Below are 15168 nucleotides of genomic sequence, written 5' to 3'. Positions count from 1 at the left end.
ACTTGACTTATCTTGTGACTGTCATTTCTTGTCCACACCTGTAACCTCACTGCCTAGAACAGTGCTGGATGCAGAACTAGGTCTCGATTAATATTTGTAGGATGAATGCATGAGGGCATGTAGATTCAAGCCCAAGCCCTCCACTGTGAGACACTGGAAAAATTTAACCCATTTAACCCCCACCGACCCTCAGTTTCCTCATCTGTAAAGTGCAGGTCAAGGATCATATTCTAGAGATGGAAAAGGACAAAATTTAAGCACAGGATGTGGGAATTGTTTTCAAGACTAGAGGAAGGAGAATGCAGCCCCCATACCGGCAGGAGGAGCTGTAAGGTGGTCAGCAACTCTGCAGAGGAACTGTCCAACGCGTGGCCAGTACCTCTGCCTCTCAGAACCTGAGATCTGGAGACGGCTCCTATCCTCACCGGTCGCAAGCCTGCATCGGCAGAGGCTGGAGTGTACGCTGCATCGCTGTTGGGAGGTGGGATTAATTCTGAGAGGGGGTGGGGGATGAGATCGAGAGTGGTAGGCAGGAGTGGGGGCGGGCTCTGTAAGGTGGAGGTGGGCAGGGGGCGTGCCTAACCCCCCTAAGACCTCAGGACTGAAGGAATGGGAGCTCCCCGCTCCCTGAAGAGCCCCTAGTTCGGTTGGTTCTGGAGTTGAGGCGAGGAGGCAGGGAGGGTGCCTATCGAACCGCCCAGGATCCGGATTCCGCCCTCGGAGCGACGTGCGACCCGGCGCCCAGGTAGGCATGCGGAAAGAAGGTGGTGGTGCGGCCGAGGATTGTCCCTTGCTTAGGAAAGAGGTCTCTCCCCTGACCCTCCCCTCCATTCAGGCTCCCTGAGTCGAGATGCTGAGATGGGGGCCCGGGTTCTCCTCCCCCGGCGGGGTGCTCCCTCGAGAGGGGGACCGGGGCGGTGGGGGCGTCCCCTTCCCTCTCGGGGCGGGGGCGGAGCCTAGCGCACCGCTCCCCCCACTCGGGGCTGGAGGGGACCCCCCAGGGGAGGGGCTCCGGGCGAGCGCTGCGGGGCGTCTCCCTCGCAGTCCCGCCCGCCCCTCCGGCCGCCTCTGCCGCCGCGCGCCGCAGCAGCGCCGCCTTCCCTGCGCAGTCGGTGTCTCGGCGTCGCTGGGTGAGTGGGGGCGCTCCGGCCGGGCCCCGGGGATGCGGGAGGGATCCTCGGAGCAGGGGCCACGTCCAGAGCTCCGCAACCCCGCGACTGTCCGAGCCTCCTGGGATTCCTCCACCTGGGGCGCAGAAAGCGGGGATCCCCGGGAAACACGCGGCGCTCTCCAGGGTCCTGACGGCCGAGCGGCCAGCCCGGAGGAGTAGGGTTTCGGCCGCCCGGGAGCGCCCCCTCCAGGAGGGGTCAGGAGCCCGAGTGCTGCAAGGATTGAGACGCGGTCTCAGGGCCAGAGGGGCGGGGAGGTTTGCAGGGGAGAGACCCCGGGTGGGTTTCTCAGGTCGAGCTGCGAGGTTCTTCCCATTCGGGGAATTGGGGGTGTTTGAAGGGACAACGGAATCTTCTTCCAACTGGGAGGGGCAACTCCGAGGGTGGCAGAGAGGAGGGGGCACTGGAGGAGCTCTCCTGCCCAGAGCATCTCTCTGCCTCCGCCTGGGTGACCCAGTTCCTTGGACCTTCAGAGGGGAGTAAGGGGCACACTCCCCTGCTCAGCCCTGCGCATTTCCTCAGTCCCTTCCCACATATTTGTTTTGTGGGTCCTCAGCTTGGGGCAGAAGAGGCTGATCTAGAAAAGAGGGGCTACCAACTTACAGAAACATAGATGTGACACACTGCTGAAGACACACACAGGTCTCCCTAAATGGCCACACAGGCACACTCGCTTCACATTGTGACAGGTGCATACCTGGTCACATGCACATATGTAATGCACATGCACAGATATGGATGGAAACACACCAGGAGATAAATGCAATGCAGAACACAGGGCACACATGCATCATGCATGAGCACATGCATTCTCACACATGCACCCGCCCACATGTGCACAGAGCTTTGTGCATATGAACACACGAGGAACCTCCCTCACCCTGTCTCACTCTCATCCCCAAGTTCAGGGGGAGCGGGGCACCTGCACACACCCCTGTCCAGAACTGTCTGTCTCCTCTCCATTGCCTTCCCCTCGGCCTCATCTTCAAAACCCCTGCCCTGGGGGGACCAGTAGGAGCTGAAAGGTGAATGCTGGGGGAGGTTGAATGGGTCGGGGTCTCTTTGGAAAGAGGGGCCCCTGGGAAGGGTGGCAGCTCCCTCTCCTGGGACCTGGCAGCATCCCTGGAAAAATAAAGAAAAATGACAAGGGTGCCTGAAGGTCCCACGTGCAGCTGGCCATGTGAGAGGTGCCGGCATTCGAGTTGGCGTGTGATGGCATGTGTGAGACATGTGGGGTCGTGGGCTGGTGTGTTGATGCACAGGGTATAGGAGGTGTGCGTGGTGCTGTGTGTCAGTGCGTGTGAGTTGTGGAGCAGGGGGAATGCTGTGTGTGGAGGCATGATGACCACGGTGGTGTGGGCTGGTGTGTGAGTGGCATGGGACCCAGGCTGTGGTGAGTGGTATACGTGTAAATGCACATTCATTTGCATATTATTGTGCATGCTTTTGTGGCACCTAGTAATATAAATCATTTTTATTTATCTAACACGTAGCACCTATCTATGCAGGCATGGTTTTATATGTTTCCTGTGTATTAAGTAATTTAATCCCCTCCAACAATCCCATGAGGTAAGTGCTATTATTACCCCCACTTTAAATGAGGCACAGGGTTTAAGGAATTGCCCAAGGTCACATAACTGGTAAGAGGCAAAGCTGGGATTCAAACGCAGGTGATCTGCCTGGGAGGCCAGATTAACACCTATCCCGTGCTGCCTCTTGTGGGCACACCTGCAGGAGAGAGCGGAGGGCTGTCTGGGCTACAGGTGTATTTTTTGGTGGGAAGGCATGTGGAAGGTGAAGAGGGGGCAGAGGATAGGAGGGAGGACCAGAGGTCCTTCTGCACCTCCCTGGGCAGCTCTAGGAAGTGGACCTGTCGTGTCATGGCTGTGACCTGAAACAGGTGACCTCCCTTCAATGAAATCTGCCTTCTCATCTGAAAAACGGGGTACATCCTGACTTCCCCTTGGGAGGGTGGAAAGATGTGCCCTCTTGAAGGCACCCAGAAGCATCTGTGTAAATATGAGCCCTTCTCCCTTCCTCCCTCTCCAGCTCTGTTCCCAGGGAAGTGTAAGGTCTGGGGAAACGGTGGGAGCATGTCACAGAGGCCACATGCTTGGGTGCAGGCTGTGTGACCTTGGGCCACTTCCTCTCTCTTGCTGGGCCAAAGGAGGGGTTGAGGTGGCTGGTGTCTGGGGGCCCTTCTGGAAGGGTCACAGGTGACCAGGAGGTCCTGACCACTCCTCTCTGCCTCTTGGGGACCCAGGTGGGACTTGGCTCTTCGGCCATGGGCAAGCAGAACAGCAAGCTGCGGCCGGAGATGCTGCAGGACCTGCGGGAGAACACGGAGTTCTCCGAGCTGGAGCTGCAGGAGTGGTACAAGGGCTTCCTCAAGGACTGCCCCACGGGAATCCTCAACGTGGACGAGTTCAAGAAGATCTATGCCAACTTCTTTCCCTACGGCGACGCCTCCAAGTTTGCCGAGCATGTCTTCCGCACCTTCGACACCAACAGCGACGGCACCATCGACTTCCGGGAGTTCATCATTGCGCTGAGCGTGACCTCGAGGGGCCGCCTGGAGCAGAAGCTCATGTGGGCCTTCAGCATGTACGACCTGGATGGCAACGGCTACATCAGCCGGGAGGAGATGCTGGAGATCGTGCAGGTGGGCCCAGGCTGGGAATGCCAGTCCAGGCGGCTTGCGCCCGCCACCCCTTCCTAGCTTCTCAACAGAGCTGGTAGGCAAGTGGTGACAGGTGCTATTCTTATGATCCCATTGACGGAATTCTTTCATAGGAAATAATTAATTGCTGATTTAAAGAAACACTGAGAAAACTCCCAAGTCACCAGGGCCCAGATTCATCAATTAATATTTTGCTTCATTTTTACATGCATGCAATGCTTTCTTGTTTTGAATGCTGACCCTTACCCCTATGTATTTCCTAAGAATAAGGACATTCTCTTACATAACCCATAATATGATTATCCAACCATAAAATGATTATCAGGACATTTAATATAGAAACGATGCTTTTATCTAATTGACGGACCATATTCCAATTTTGCCAACTGTCTCCATAATGTTCTCTATAGCCTTTTTTGGACCTGGTCTAGGATAATACCTCCCATTTCAGTCTGGAGTGTTTCCTCAGCCTTTCTTTGTGTTTCGTGACTTGACATTTCTGTAGAGTACAGACCAGTTATGTTTTATTGATCTTCATTTACTCAAGGAGGAAACATGCGTAGAGAGGTCGAGGCATTTTCTCAAGTCCACACAGCCTGGGTGAGCACCTGATTCCAACAGTCACATTCTAGTCAGATACCTGGCCACTTTCCAACTAATTGATAGAGGGGCCACCAAGGGCACAGTACTGAGTGAGGTGCTTATACCCTTGTGCTAAGCGCATCCTCACTACAATCGCATGTGGCTCAGAGTGGTAGAGAGATTTGCCTAAATTCACACAGTACATAAGTGAAGTCCAGCTCAGGCTGGCCACCACCCAGAGCTGCCTTTTGTGAGGGATCTGGGCTCCTCGCCAGAAGATCTGGCTTCCAGTTCTGGAGTTGGCTGTAACTCTTAAGTTGTTCATCTGTAACATGGGGCAGTGATGCTGACCTCAAGAGATTTAGGGATCTGATATGAATGCCCTCTCTTAGTACAAATTTGTGAGTGTGATACGTGTTAACTTCATCCGTGTTAGCACCCACCTGCTCAGCCCAGCACCGAAGGTGTCAGGGCTCTGGTTCTGTTTTACGTATCCACTTCCTTGCCCACTTTCCCCCAGCTTTCCTCGCTTGTAGGGTGTGTGGGGTATTAAGCCCCTGCTTCCAAGGCTACGGCATGGATAATTTGGGATGGTGGTTCTAGCGCAGGGCCCCGCATGTATTCAGTACTCAGTAAATGTTAGGGACTGTCAATCATTTTTTTTTTTTTTTGGATCTGCACATCCTCTGCTCTTGTCAAAAATGGCCTTTTTAACGTCTCTGAGATGCCTGGAGTCATGCTGTGGCCCAGACTTGAACAAGCTCTTGTCTCCTTTCCTTGTGCTTCTCTGAACCCTCTCCCTCTGGTCCCTCAGCTCCGTGAACCATTCCCCTTCCAAACTTATCTGCCTGGAGTGGACCTTGACTTCTCTTACTACCTGTCTGGTTCTGTGCTCTCTAGCTGGAGCAGAGTGGCTGCCTTGGGAGGTGTTGTGCAGTTGAGACCTATTTCCTCCATGTCTCTGACTTCTGTGGGTCAGTTTCTGCTTGGGTTCCTGATGGAAGGATCAAAGTAGGTAGAGTAGTGGAGAATCACTGAGGAATCAGTTAGAAAAGAGCCAATCCATTGGGAATTCATGTTTTTCTACTTAGTGTGGTCACGCTAGTGTTTGCTGGTAAATCTAAGTCTTTCCGATCTGCCGCACCAGTGCGTTAGGGCTTTCTGGCTGGCCTCTGCTTTCTAGGCCCTAGCTTCCTTTAGGGCAGCCCAGAGGCCCCAGGTGGTGGGTGCAGACAGAGCTCTGCAAACCCTGGTGCCTGATTAATGACAAAGAGGCTCCAGTGAAACTATGAGCAGCAACTCCAATTCATTAGGAGATTCAGAAGAACTGTCACAAAGGGAGTGGTTACTCTCTAAGTCACTGCTCAGTCCTTCTCAGGATTCAGTCTGGTGCCAGATGATGGGCACGATGGGAGGGAAGAGACTGTTCCTCTTGGGGGAGGGGGGTCCCAATCTGGTAGGAGAAATCAATGTGCTCACCACATGAACCAGCTTAGTACAGGATTATAAAAATGACATCTAGGCTCCCAGGGAACTGAGGGACAGGGGAAAACCCGATGACATGGTGGATGAATGATAACTATCATGCAAGCTGCTATTTAGTGACCACTTACTCAAGCCAGCTACTCTTCTGATTGCTTTATCTCATTTAATCCTCTGGGCAATCCTAATGAAGGAGATACAGTTAATCCCATTTTACAGATGGAAACTGAGGCTCACAAAGGTTAAGTGCTTTTCCAAGGCTACACGACAAATAAGTAACCATTTTAGGTTCATCTTACTTCAAAGCTCCTGCTGCTCATCACCATCCCAGACTGCCCAAGTATCCTCTCAGCAGCTAAGAGGTGGCAGGTTCAAATCAAATTTGGTCCCTGCCTTCTATTCCCTCCTCAAATCTTGGTTTCTTATCTGGAAAAGAGATGATTATTGTTTTTCAGGGCTATTGTGGAGTTTGTGAATAATGAAGGTAAAGGACCTTGCAGGTAGTGGTTGCCTAAATGGTAGGTATTATTACTCGAGGCACAGTCCAAATATGATAGGGAATCTCAAAAGCTCAGGGGTGTTCAGCTGTGGCAGAATTACCCCTCTAGGGGAGACCTGATGATACAGAGGTCAGCAGCAGGCAAATTGTGAAGTGTCTTGAATGCCAAAGGCCAAATGGTTTGGACTTGGTACAGAGGACAGTGGGAGGTGTGGATGGTCTCTAAACAGGGGAGTGCCAGTCAGGTGCCAGGCACTGCGTTAGGTACAGAGGATCTGTACACTAACTCAATGCCAGTGGTTCTTATCTGTATGGTGAGAACTAGGAACAATCCAACCGAGGCACAGTTACTCCTGAGAAGTGTCCTCAAAGGAAAAAGAGGTTTTTTGGACACATATGCCCCAAATCAGCCTGGGTCAGAGGACTCGCTAGGAGAGCATGGTATAATCTGAACCCTAAGGAGTGGGAGGCAGCAGAAGCAGCACGGGGCAGCAACCAGGAGCTGGGTGCTTCGCGGTCTTGGAGGGAGGCCTGTGTGTGTGAGGGAAGCTGGACTGAGGACATGGTAGTGGAGATTTGTATTTGGAAAGAGCTTTAAGAGGCAGTGTGGGGACAGACACAAAGGAAAAAGGCCAGAAGAGAGCAGCGTGGAGGCAGAAACTGAACCTGAGGCAGAGGAATTTATGGGATGGGAGAAGAAGGGAAGCTTTTTGGAGGACGTGTCAGTCTAGGAGATTGAGGCAAAAGCCGGGTGCTTGAGCTCTGGGGTGCAGAATCCAGGCCATGCCACAGGCCACGCACTCTGTGCTCTGTACATTTAGCACAAAAACCCTCCTTCGCGTCGCCTCGGGAGCTCTTGCACGTGGCAGCTGCCGCCCTCGGCCCAGCAGAGCTCAGGCTGTCCCTGCCCGTTGGCAGATGCTCATTTGCATTCATTTGCATAACCTTCCCCGCCCCTCTGGGCCCCAGCTGCCTCAACGCAGTCCTGCGCCCCCTGCGGGCCACAGACGGCACCGCAGCCCACAGCCACCCGCTGGGCCCCGCGCTCCCTTTCCGCAGCCGAGTGCTGGCGGTTCCTGAGCGACCTCGCTAACCCGGTACTTACCCTCAAACCTGCGCCCAGGCATGGCGCCTAAGCCCTGCGTTCTAGGTCCCTCGCTCTGGGCCTCCAGGTTCTCTGACATCTCTCCTGACTCCTCGCACCCCGCAATTCTTGGTGCTCACTCGGAGTTCTCGGGCTTCGGCGTCTTTGTTCCCGCAGCCCTGTGCCAGCGACCCTTTCCACCTAGCCCTCCTAGGGAGCCGCAGTGCCCGCTCCGATAGCCCCCTCTTCCGGAAGATTCCCAGACCCTCCTTCCCGAACTCCCGGCGCCCCAGCCTCGGTGACCCGCCTCCACCGCGCGCGGCGGGCGGGAGCGAGCCGGGGCCGATCTCCGGCGGCGGCCCCGCGGCTCTCCTCACTCCCCGCCTCTCCCCCGTCCCCAGGCCATCTATAAAATGGTTTCGTCCGTGATGAAGATGCCGGAGGACGAATCGACCCCGGAAAAGAGGACTGAGAAAATCTTCCGCCAAATGGACACAAACAACGACGGTGAGGGCGGGCCCGGCGGGTGGACGGGGCGGGCGGGCGGCGCTCCCTGCTTCCCGCTCCCGCGCCCCCTCCCCTCGCTTGCCGCAGCCTTCTCCCCAGCACGGCTCCCCTCGCCCCGCAGGCAAGCTGTCCCTGGAGGAGTTCATCCGCGGGGCCAAAAGCGACCCGTCCATCGTGCGCCTGCTGCAGTGCGACCCCAGCAGCGCCTCCCAGTTCTGAGCGACAGGAGCCAGGCCCCTTCTCCTCCCTGCCTTCACCGGCCCCATCCCGGCTCTCAGCTTCCTCTCCCTTGTGTCTATCCAGGCTGGGGGCCAGACTGGGGACCCCCGCCCCGGGTCTGCACTGTGGGGGGCCTCTGGAAAAGGGAACCCTGTGAGTAAGGGGCCCAAGCAAGCAAGCCGTTAGCATTCCCCCGTCCAAGAAATAGCTCCCTTTGGCAATGACCGAGATACCTTCTCTGGCTTGGTCTGCCCCTCAGGGTCAGCCCGCACTTAGCCAGACGGACCCACCATCTCCCACCCTCCCACGTCCCTGAGGCCAGGCCCCTCCAGACCTGGGAAGGGCTCCCCCTCTCGTAGGTCTCAGCCTGGGCGGAGGTCGGGGGTCAAGCCCAGGTGAGGAGCCTGTCTATTCGTTTGGAGGGGAGAGAAGGATTCCAGGGCTGTAGAAAGAGTTCAGGATTGCGGGGGTTTGAGGAAGAAGATTCTTTCAGTTGCTCTGCCCTGTAGGGGGGCCCCAGCCCTTCCTGCCCAGCTCTTGAACACCTCCCAGGATTCCAGCTGCAGCTGTGGTCCCATGAACCCTGACTACCTTTGAGCCCTTGGATGGACACCAGACACGCAGGCCACAGATCCATCCTTCTGTATTCTCTCTCTCTCTCTTTTTTTCACACACACACACATACACACACACACATATATACACACACACACACAGGCAGAGTCCTTTCACAGTGTCCTGCGTGGGAAAGAAGCACAGGCCCCCTGGCTGACCCCTGTCCCCTCCTGCATGCAGCCACACGGAGCATCTCTGTTCTTTTTAATAACTTCAGAATAAAGTCTCGTTTCAGTGCAATGGGTTGGATGGCCAGGGCAGGAGGTGGAAGCCCTCTCCGTCGTCCCCAAGGGTGGGCTCTGGGAATCCTGGAGCCCTCTGGGCCTTGATGGCCATCTGGGCACTGGCCACAGCTCAGGCTTGGTTGCAGGCCCCCAGTGGCCGTGGGACTCCAGCGAGGCATCGGCTCTCAGAGGGTCAGGGGCACAGAGCTGGTGCAGCTCAGCAGGTCGTGGCCCTCCATGGGCTCAAGGCTCTATGGAGACACAGGTTACTGGTGGGCCTACTGGGTTAGGGCTGGGGTCCCCTCCTCCAGGACACCACAGAAATGGCAGGAGAAAGGGTGGGGAAGCTCTCTGGAGGGCAAAGGAGCATCGTCATCCCATGCAAGAGCAAGGACAGACCCCTAGAGCATCCCTTATTCAAACCCAGATGCCCCTTATCCTCCCTCAGGATTTGTCCTGGATCCTGGGACAGCCAGATACTGTCAGCTGTGTGACTTAGCTGGGAGATCTGGTCTCTCTGAGCCTTCAAGCTTCTCTTTGGAGACACTCCATACAAAGGGGTGGGACAGACCACCCTGAGCCCCCCAGCAGGAACTCCCAGAACACATGGGAAATCAGGGGTACAGAGGGGCCTTACCATGTGGTGGATGCTTTTCCCCCACCAGGGCCTCAGTTCCAGCAACTGGTGGGCCAGCTGGGTGCAGCGCACAGCAAACACAGTCTCTGCTACACAGAGCACCAGTGAGATGCCCCAGAGGCACAGGCTAGAGCTCTGCAGGGGAGAGGGGACAAAGATGGCTGGGTGTGTCCCAAGAACCATTCCCACCCCTGGCGAGGGCCTGGGTGCCCCATCCCAGGCTGAGGCACTCACGTAAATTCGGGTGGGGTCGAAGGGACAGTCGGGTGCGAGTGCCAGTAGTTCAGGGCTCCCAAAAGTGCAGGTAGCCAGCAGTGCCTGGCCCTGGGTGGCAAAGGTCACAGCGATCGAGGCCAAGAGGCCAAGGGCACAGGTCAAAGAGAGAAGAGCACAGGCCACGCTTGAGCTAAACACTGTCCAGCGCTGGATGGGGGAAGCCATCGGTCAGTAGACATCAGGCTTGGCCTCCATGGGCAGCTCTGGTTTCCACGATAGTCAGCCCCACACCCTACCCTACAGCCCCATCCCAGGAGGTGCCACATACCAGGGGGCTGCTGGGGAGGTAGCGTGACAACACGATGGCTGCGATGCCCGAGGCAATGACCTGGGGGTGGGGGAGGCTCAAGTCAGCTCTGACCCCATGCTGGAGGACAGCAGGGGGAGTCAGGACCATTCTTGGATAAAGATGCCACCAACATCACCCCAGCTCTCTCCAAACCTCCACCCCCTTGTCTTGTGCTTAGCTTTGGTCTCACTGCCTCCATCCGCAGAGGTATTTCCTCCGCAGTCCAGCCCTGGAGTGATGCTTCTAACACGCAGTCACACCTGCCTACAGCCTTGCATGACTCCCCACGGCCTGCACATGTGAGTCTCCACCAGGGACCTGCAGGGGTATGCCCAGGCATGCTAAGCCACAGAATACCTGTGATGTATCTCCCTGAAATGGAAGAGATTTGGAAGAGACTAAGTAACTCAACTGGCAAGGAATTAAAACCAATGTGATTACATTGAAACAGACCAGGACACTTTATGGCATAAAATTCAAAATCCCTAATAGTATTTAAAATTATTCCGGGCTCTCAGTGACCTGGCCCCAGTTGTCAGCTTCTCAGCCCCACCCTGGGCCACTGTCCTCCCTAATTGCCCAGGATATGGATACCCACACAAAGGCTGTGATGCTCACCCGACACCCAATGCCAGGAGCACCCTCCCTGCTCCTTGTACTGTGCAGATCCTTCCTTGTGCAGGCTTGCTAACCACCCTCTGTCCCTAGAGCAGGACAGCCTGTGCATTGTCCACCCCAACAGCTGCTCTCTGGATCTTTGGGGCTCCATTCAGTCAATCTTCCTCCTTATGTTCCCTCAGTGTAATAAGCAGAGTACCATGGGATCCAGCAATGGCTTTAATTCACTGTGTAACCACAACGAAGTGCTTCAACCTCTCTGTGCTAAGCCCCACTCTGCAGGATAAGTTCACAGAAAGGACCCTGACTTTGAACCAGGGAGGTTCAATTTGGTTTGGCATCTTTGTATCAGCAGAAGAGGTGAACCCCTGAGTCTTGGTTTCTTCCTCTGTAAAATGGAGATGATAATGGCCCTGGGTTGCTGGGATTGGTGAGGATTAACTGAGGAAATGAGGGCAAAGGAGAAGTAGTCCAGCCCAGAGCCTGTCCCTGGGGGCCCTCCCAATCCTGGGCCCATTACCCCCTACTCCACCTTCCTCACAAGAGCCATAATTTCAAGGACACTGCCCACATCTGCACAGCCCAGCCTGTCGCACTTGATGAGCGCTTCTGATTTGCTTGGGCCTTGTCCACCAGGCGTTCAGGCCAGCAGGCTGCCTGCACTTTATTTTTAGACAGAGAACAGGCTTAGAGAGGTCCCTAGGCCAGGAGTGGCAGGATGGAACTCACACACTGATTTGTAGACGCTCCTCCAAGGTCACAGGTGCTTCTGCTGACAGGCCAGGAAGAGCTTAATAAATCTGAGGACACCAGGCTGCTTCATTTGTACATTCCTCAAACAGGGGCTATTCTCCGGTCATAACAGAACTACCATTTATTGAGTTGTTATAGACCCGGTCTAACGATAAGCTCCTGCCAGAATGGTTTTCTCAGTGTCTCCAGAACAGATCTTAGCCACTCCCACCTCCACGTTTTTGCGTTCTGTACATGGAATGTCATCCCGGCTTCCTTTCCTACCTGCCAGTCCCAGCAGGCCACGTACCTGGGTTGTTTATTGCAGTTCATCTGTGAACTCCTATACGTCAATCAAAACCCAGCTCAGAGGCCTCCACCTCTGTGAGGTCCTCTTGGATCCTCCCAAACTAACCTGCTGTTACTTCTTTCTGTCCAAGGGTACTTTGAATATTTCTCAATAGTAATAGTAATCCTAGTTCATCCTAGTGCACACTAACCATGTGCCGGGCATAGTACACTAAGCACTTCATGTGAATGATCTTATTCCAAACTCACCAGGACCCTGTGAAGAGGACACGCTTACCAACCCCATTTTATAGATGAGAAATATGAGGCAAAGAAAGTTTGAGTGAGTTGGTAAGTGGCATATCACGTTTGGGCTACCTGCTTATTCCCCCAGGCTGTGGTGGAGACTCCTCAAAAACCTTGCAAATCCCTCCCTCCCATCAGTCACCCTCCCAATCTGGTGATACCACAATGGCGGAAGTGACAGAGAGGATGTTGACCACGCAGTACTGCAGAGCCACAGCATCGCGGGGGGCAGCGACATAGCGCAGCACGGTGCCATGCAGCACAGCGGCGATGATGAAGCTGACATGACCCAGCACCACCAGCACCAGGCCCGTCTTCATTAGCACCTTCCGGAAGTCACCCACACTCAAGCCACCTGTGGGGTGACAACCATATCAGAGACTAGGGTGAGGCTCACTCTGCCAGGCAGAGGAGGAAACCTAGCCCTGGAGTGAAAGATATTTCACTATTTCTGGATGACTTGGGGCCAGTACCTTGTCATCCCTGAGCCTCAGTTTCCCCATCTGTAATAGAGGTTCATGATTCCTTATGAGTCTTTGGACTATAAGGCTGGAAAAGCACCCAGGTAGTACTCAGTAAAGGGTAGTCATCTTGGTTAGTACTTAAAAAAATCAGGAGCAGCAGGGCTGTAGCTCAGGTCTCTAACTTCAGCCCCTTGATCCTTCCATTGACCTCTCATTCACTGTGCCAGGCCCTGGGCTACCACAGTCACTGTCCAGGATCTATGGAGCTCAGGGGCCACTGGGCAGAGATCGGGACTTGCTCAGTATTCAGTTTGGTAGAGAGGGCCTAGCACACAGTAGATACTCAACACAACTGATGAACTGCACTCCCTAGAGCCAAGTGACTCGGGGCAACTAACTAAAGCCCTTGAGTTTCCATTTCCACCATCTGTAAAATGGGAAAAAGAACTTTGGTCTCTCAGAGAGGAAGGAGATCTGTGAGATGGATGGAAAGTGCAAACTCTGGGGGTACTGGGAAAAGCAAGTTCTTAGCACAGGGCAGCAGTAGGCAGGGCCAGGGCAAGCGGGGAGGCTGGGACCAAATGCCGAATTCTCTTTGAGTGGCCATATGGCTGCTCAGCTCCGATCATCACATCCCAGGAACAGGAAGCCCTCCTCCTCAGACAGCTCAGGCTATTCCAGAGGTGCTCTCTGCAATGTCCTCCATGGCTCCTGGACCTGCCTTCAATGACACACACCATGCTGGTCCCTGGCCCTGCAGGTCCCCTCACTCTAGCCAGCTCTGTGAGACCAGAAGACTGTTGTCAAGTCCCAGAACTAAACAGTCCCTTTCCTTAGCTGCTCCTAATGGGATCTAACTTTGAGTTCCTTCCTAAACCTCAGTCTCCCCATCTGTGACAGAAAGGTCGATCACATTTTACATACGGGAACTCTACAGCTAAAACCAAAAAAAAAGAAAAAAAGAAAAGAAAAGAGAGAAAGAAAGAAAAAGACAAAAGGAAAAAGCAACCACTAGGCTGGTTGTGTTTGGGATCCTGTGCAAAAAGGCAATCCCACCCAGGGAACAGGGAGGCAGGGGCCATTCAGTCAGACTCTGTGACCCAGCACGGCCCCTCCCACCTCTTGGCTCCAGATTCCCCATGTAGATGACAGGATGGGGGTGGAAGTCTAGCTGGCCTCTGAGCCCCTGGAGCCTGTAGAGTTCTCTGGGGCTGGACCAGGTCTAGGAAGCAAAGGACAGAGGATGGACTGGATGTGTACTGTGAAACTGGAATGGCCAGGTGAAGAAGAATGGCAAGCCAAACAGAAAGGGGCATGGCAGCTTCACTGCAGGGGCCTGCTGCACTCACCCCATCCACCCACCCACCTGGCAGCCAGACACCTCCCAGCTCAGGGCTGGGCTCAATAACCACAGCATCCCAGGACCAAGACCTTGGTCAAACAAGAGGCACAGTGCCAGCTTGGGACTGCACCTGGAGCCCTGGATTGAGAGTCTCAGGGCAATTCCTGGCTTTATTTCTAAGTTACCATCCTGGGAGCATTGAGCAATGTGTTAGGCCACAGTGTTAACACTTCACACTTGGAGCTAAGTTTATCTTCATAGACGTCTAGGAGGTGGGTGCTACTATCTGACTTTACAGATGAGGGAAAAATGAGGCTCACAAGGTCTCTTGCGGGGACTTCCCATCCCAGGACTGCCTAAGAGCAGCATCGCAGTGCCCAGGGAGCAGGGAGAGAGGGCATACAGTCCTCTCCTCTGTGGTAATTGTTTGTCACAGTGGTTCCCTCCAAGCGTGGTGGGGGACCGGCGGGTATGAAGTGAGAGCACCCGGCCCTGCATTCCCCCCCTCTGCTCTCCCTTCTGTTGAGGTGCTGGCCACTGTCACCAGCTTCTTCTGCCACCAGGGTGTCCTGGGGGCATTCGTGCCACTCAGCAAGAAAGGAAAGTGGGGGCAAGGGGCCCGAGGTGCTACGGGCCACATGGAGAACATACCCAGCAGCCCTCCTTCCTCCATCGCCCTGCTGGGGAAACAAGTCCAGAAAGAAAAGTGCCCCCGGCCACAAAGTGAGTGGCAGGCGGAGCAGTGGCCCGGACCCCGGGTTCGGGTCCCCACTACAGAGCCTCCCGCGCCGCCCCCCGCGCTCACCCAGGCGCAGACACATGTCGCTCCCGCGCGGGTCGCCGAGGCCGGCGTCAGCGGGGCTCCAGACGCTGCGGGCAGCAGGGGCGCCCGGCTCCCATCCTCGTCGCCGCCGCCTGCTGCGGAGCCGCCCGTGCCCACTTCCCGCCCGGGCCACGCTCTGTCGCCGGCTCGGCCTCCCTTCCCGGCACCCCAGCCGCCCCGGCGCGCTCGCGGCGGCCGGTCGGACCGGCTCTGCAGCCTCGGCCCGGGCGGCTGAGTCACCACGCCGCCCCGCCCCGCGGCGACCCCGCCGTCCCCGGCTCGGCCCGCGCCGCCGCGGCGATGTCGGCTGGACGGATGGACACTGAGGCAGC

General features: G+C 55.5%; 2 protein-coding genes across 12 annotated transcripts in view; one reads left to right on the top strand and one right to left on the bottom strand.

The window, feature by feature from the left end:
* Window positions 1-9336, top strand: part of Hpca (hippocalcin) — a 20224-nt gene extending 10888 nt beyond the window's left edge. For 6 of the 8 annotated variants that reach the window (XM_047554125.1, XM_047554132.1, XM_047554148.1 and 3 more), the window contains 3 exons: window positions 3433-3831; window positions 7898-8003; window positions 8125-9336. In XM_047554125.1, coding sequence (XP_047410081.1) covers window positions 3454-3831; window positions 7898-8003; window positions 8125-8222 — 582 coding nt within the window. In that variant the 5' untranslated portion in view covers window positions 3433-3453 and the 3' untranslated portion in view covers window positions 8223-9336. Of the gene's footprint in view, window positions 1-569; window positions 746-1083; window positions 1131-3432; window positions 3832-7897; window positions 8004-8124 lie in introns of those variants that run through there. The other 2 variants (XM_047554112.1, XM_047554157.1) reach the window with 2 other exon arrangements.
* On the bottom strand, window positions 9025-15168 carry Tmem54 (transmembrane protein 54). Of its 4 annotated transcripts, none has more exons than XM_047554099.1 (7): window positions 14819-15168; window positions 12369-12562; window positions 10621-10635; window positions 10243-10341; window positions 9933-10022; window positions 9699-9833; window positions 9025-9312 (listed from the first exon to the last, which is right to left on the bottom strand). In XM_047554099.1, exons 1-7 carry the CDS (start codon window positions 14832-14834, stop codon window positions 9247-9249), a joined length of 615 nt encoding a protein of 204 aa, XP_047410055.1. In that variant the 5' UTR covers window positions 14835-15168; the 3' UTR covers window positions 9025-9246. The 4 variants fall into 4 exon arrangements, with proteins under 4 accessions (XP_047410055.1, XP_047410030.1, XP_047410039.1 ...); XM_047554074.1 differs by having other exon boundaries at window positions 9933-10121; window positions 14819-15160; XM_047554083.1 differs by lacking the exon at window positions 10621-10635 and having other exon boundaries at window positions 9933-10121; window positions 14819-15158.

The sequence above is a fragment of the Sciurus carolinensis genome, chromosome 1, assembly GCF_902686445.1.
Source record: "Sciurus carolinensis chromosome 1, mSciCar1.2, whole genome shotgun sequence".
Lineage (NCBI taxonomy): Eukaryota > Metazoa > Chordata > Mammalia > Rodentia > Sciuridae > Sciurus > Sciurus carolinensis.
Note: the sequence above shows the minus strand (reverse complement) of the source record. Positions and strands in the feature narration are given on the sequence as shown.

What these genes read in the sequence shown, in the direction of transcription:
- Tmem54 (XM_047554074.1), bottom strand. An exon ending in ACCTCCCCAGCAGCCCCCTG is followed by an intron (nt 10,122 to 10,242) that starts GTATGTGGCACC and finishes TCCCCCATCCAG; the next exon opens with CGCTGGACAGTGTTTAGCTC. An exon ending in TCGACCCCACCCGAATTTAC is followed by an intron (nt 9,834 to 9,932) that starts GTGAGTGCCTCA and finishes TCTCCCCTGCAG; the next exon opens with AGCTCTAGCCTGTGCCTCTG.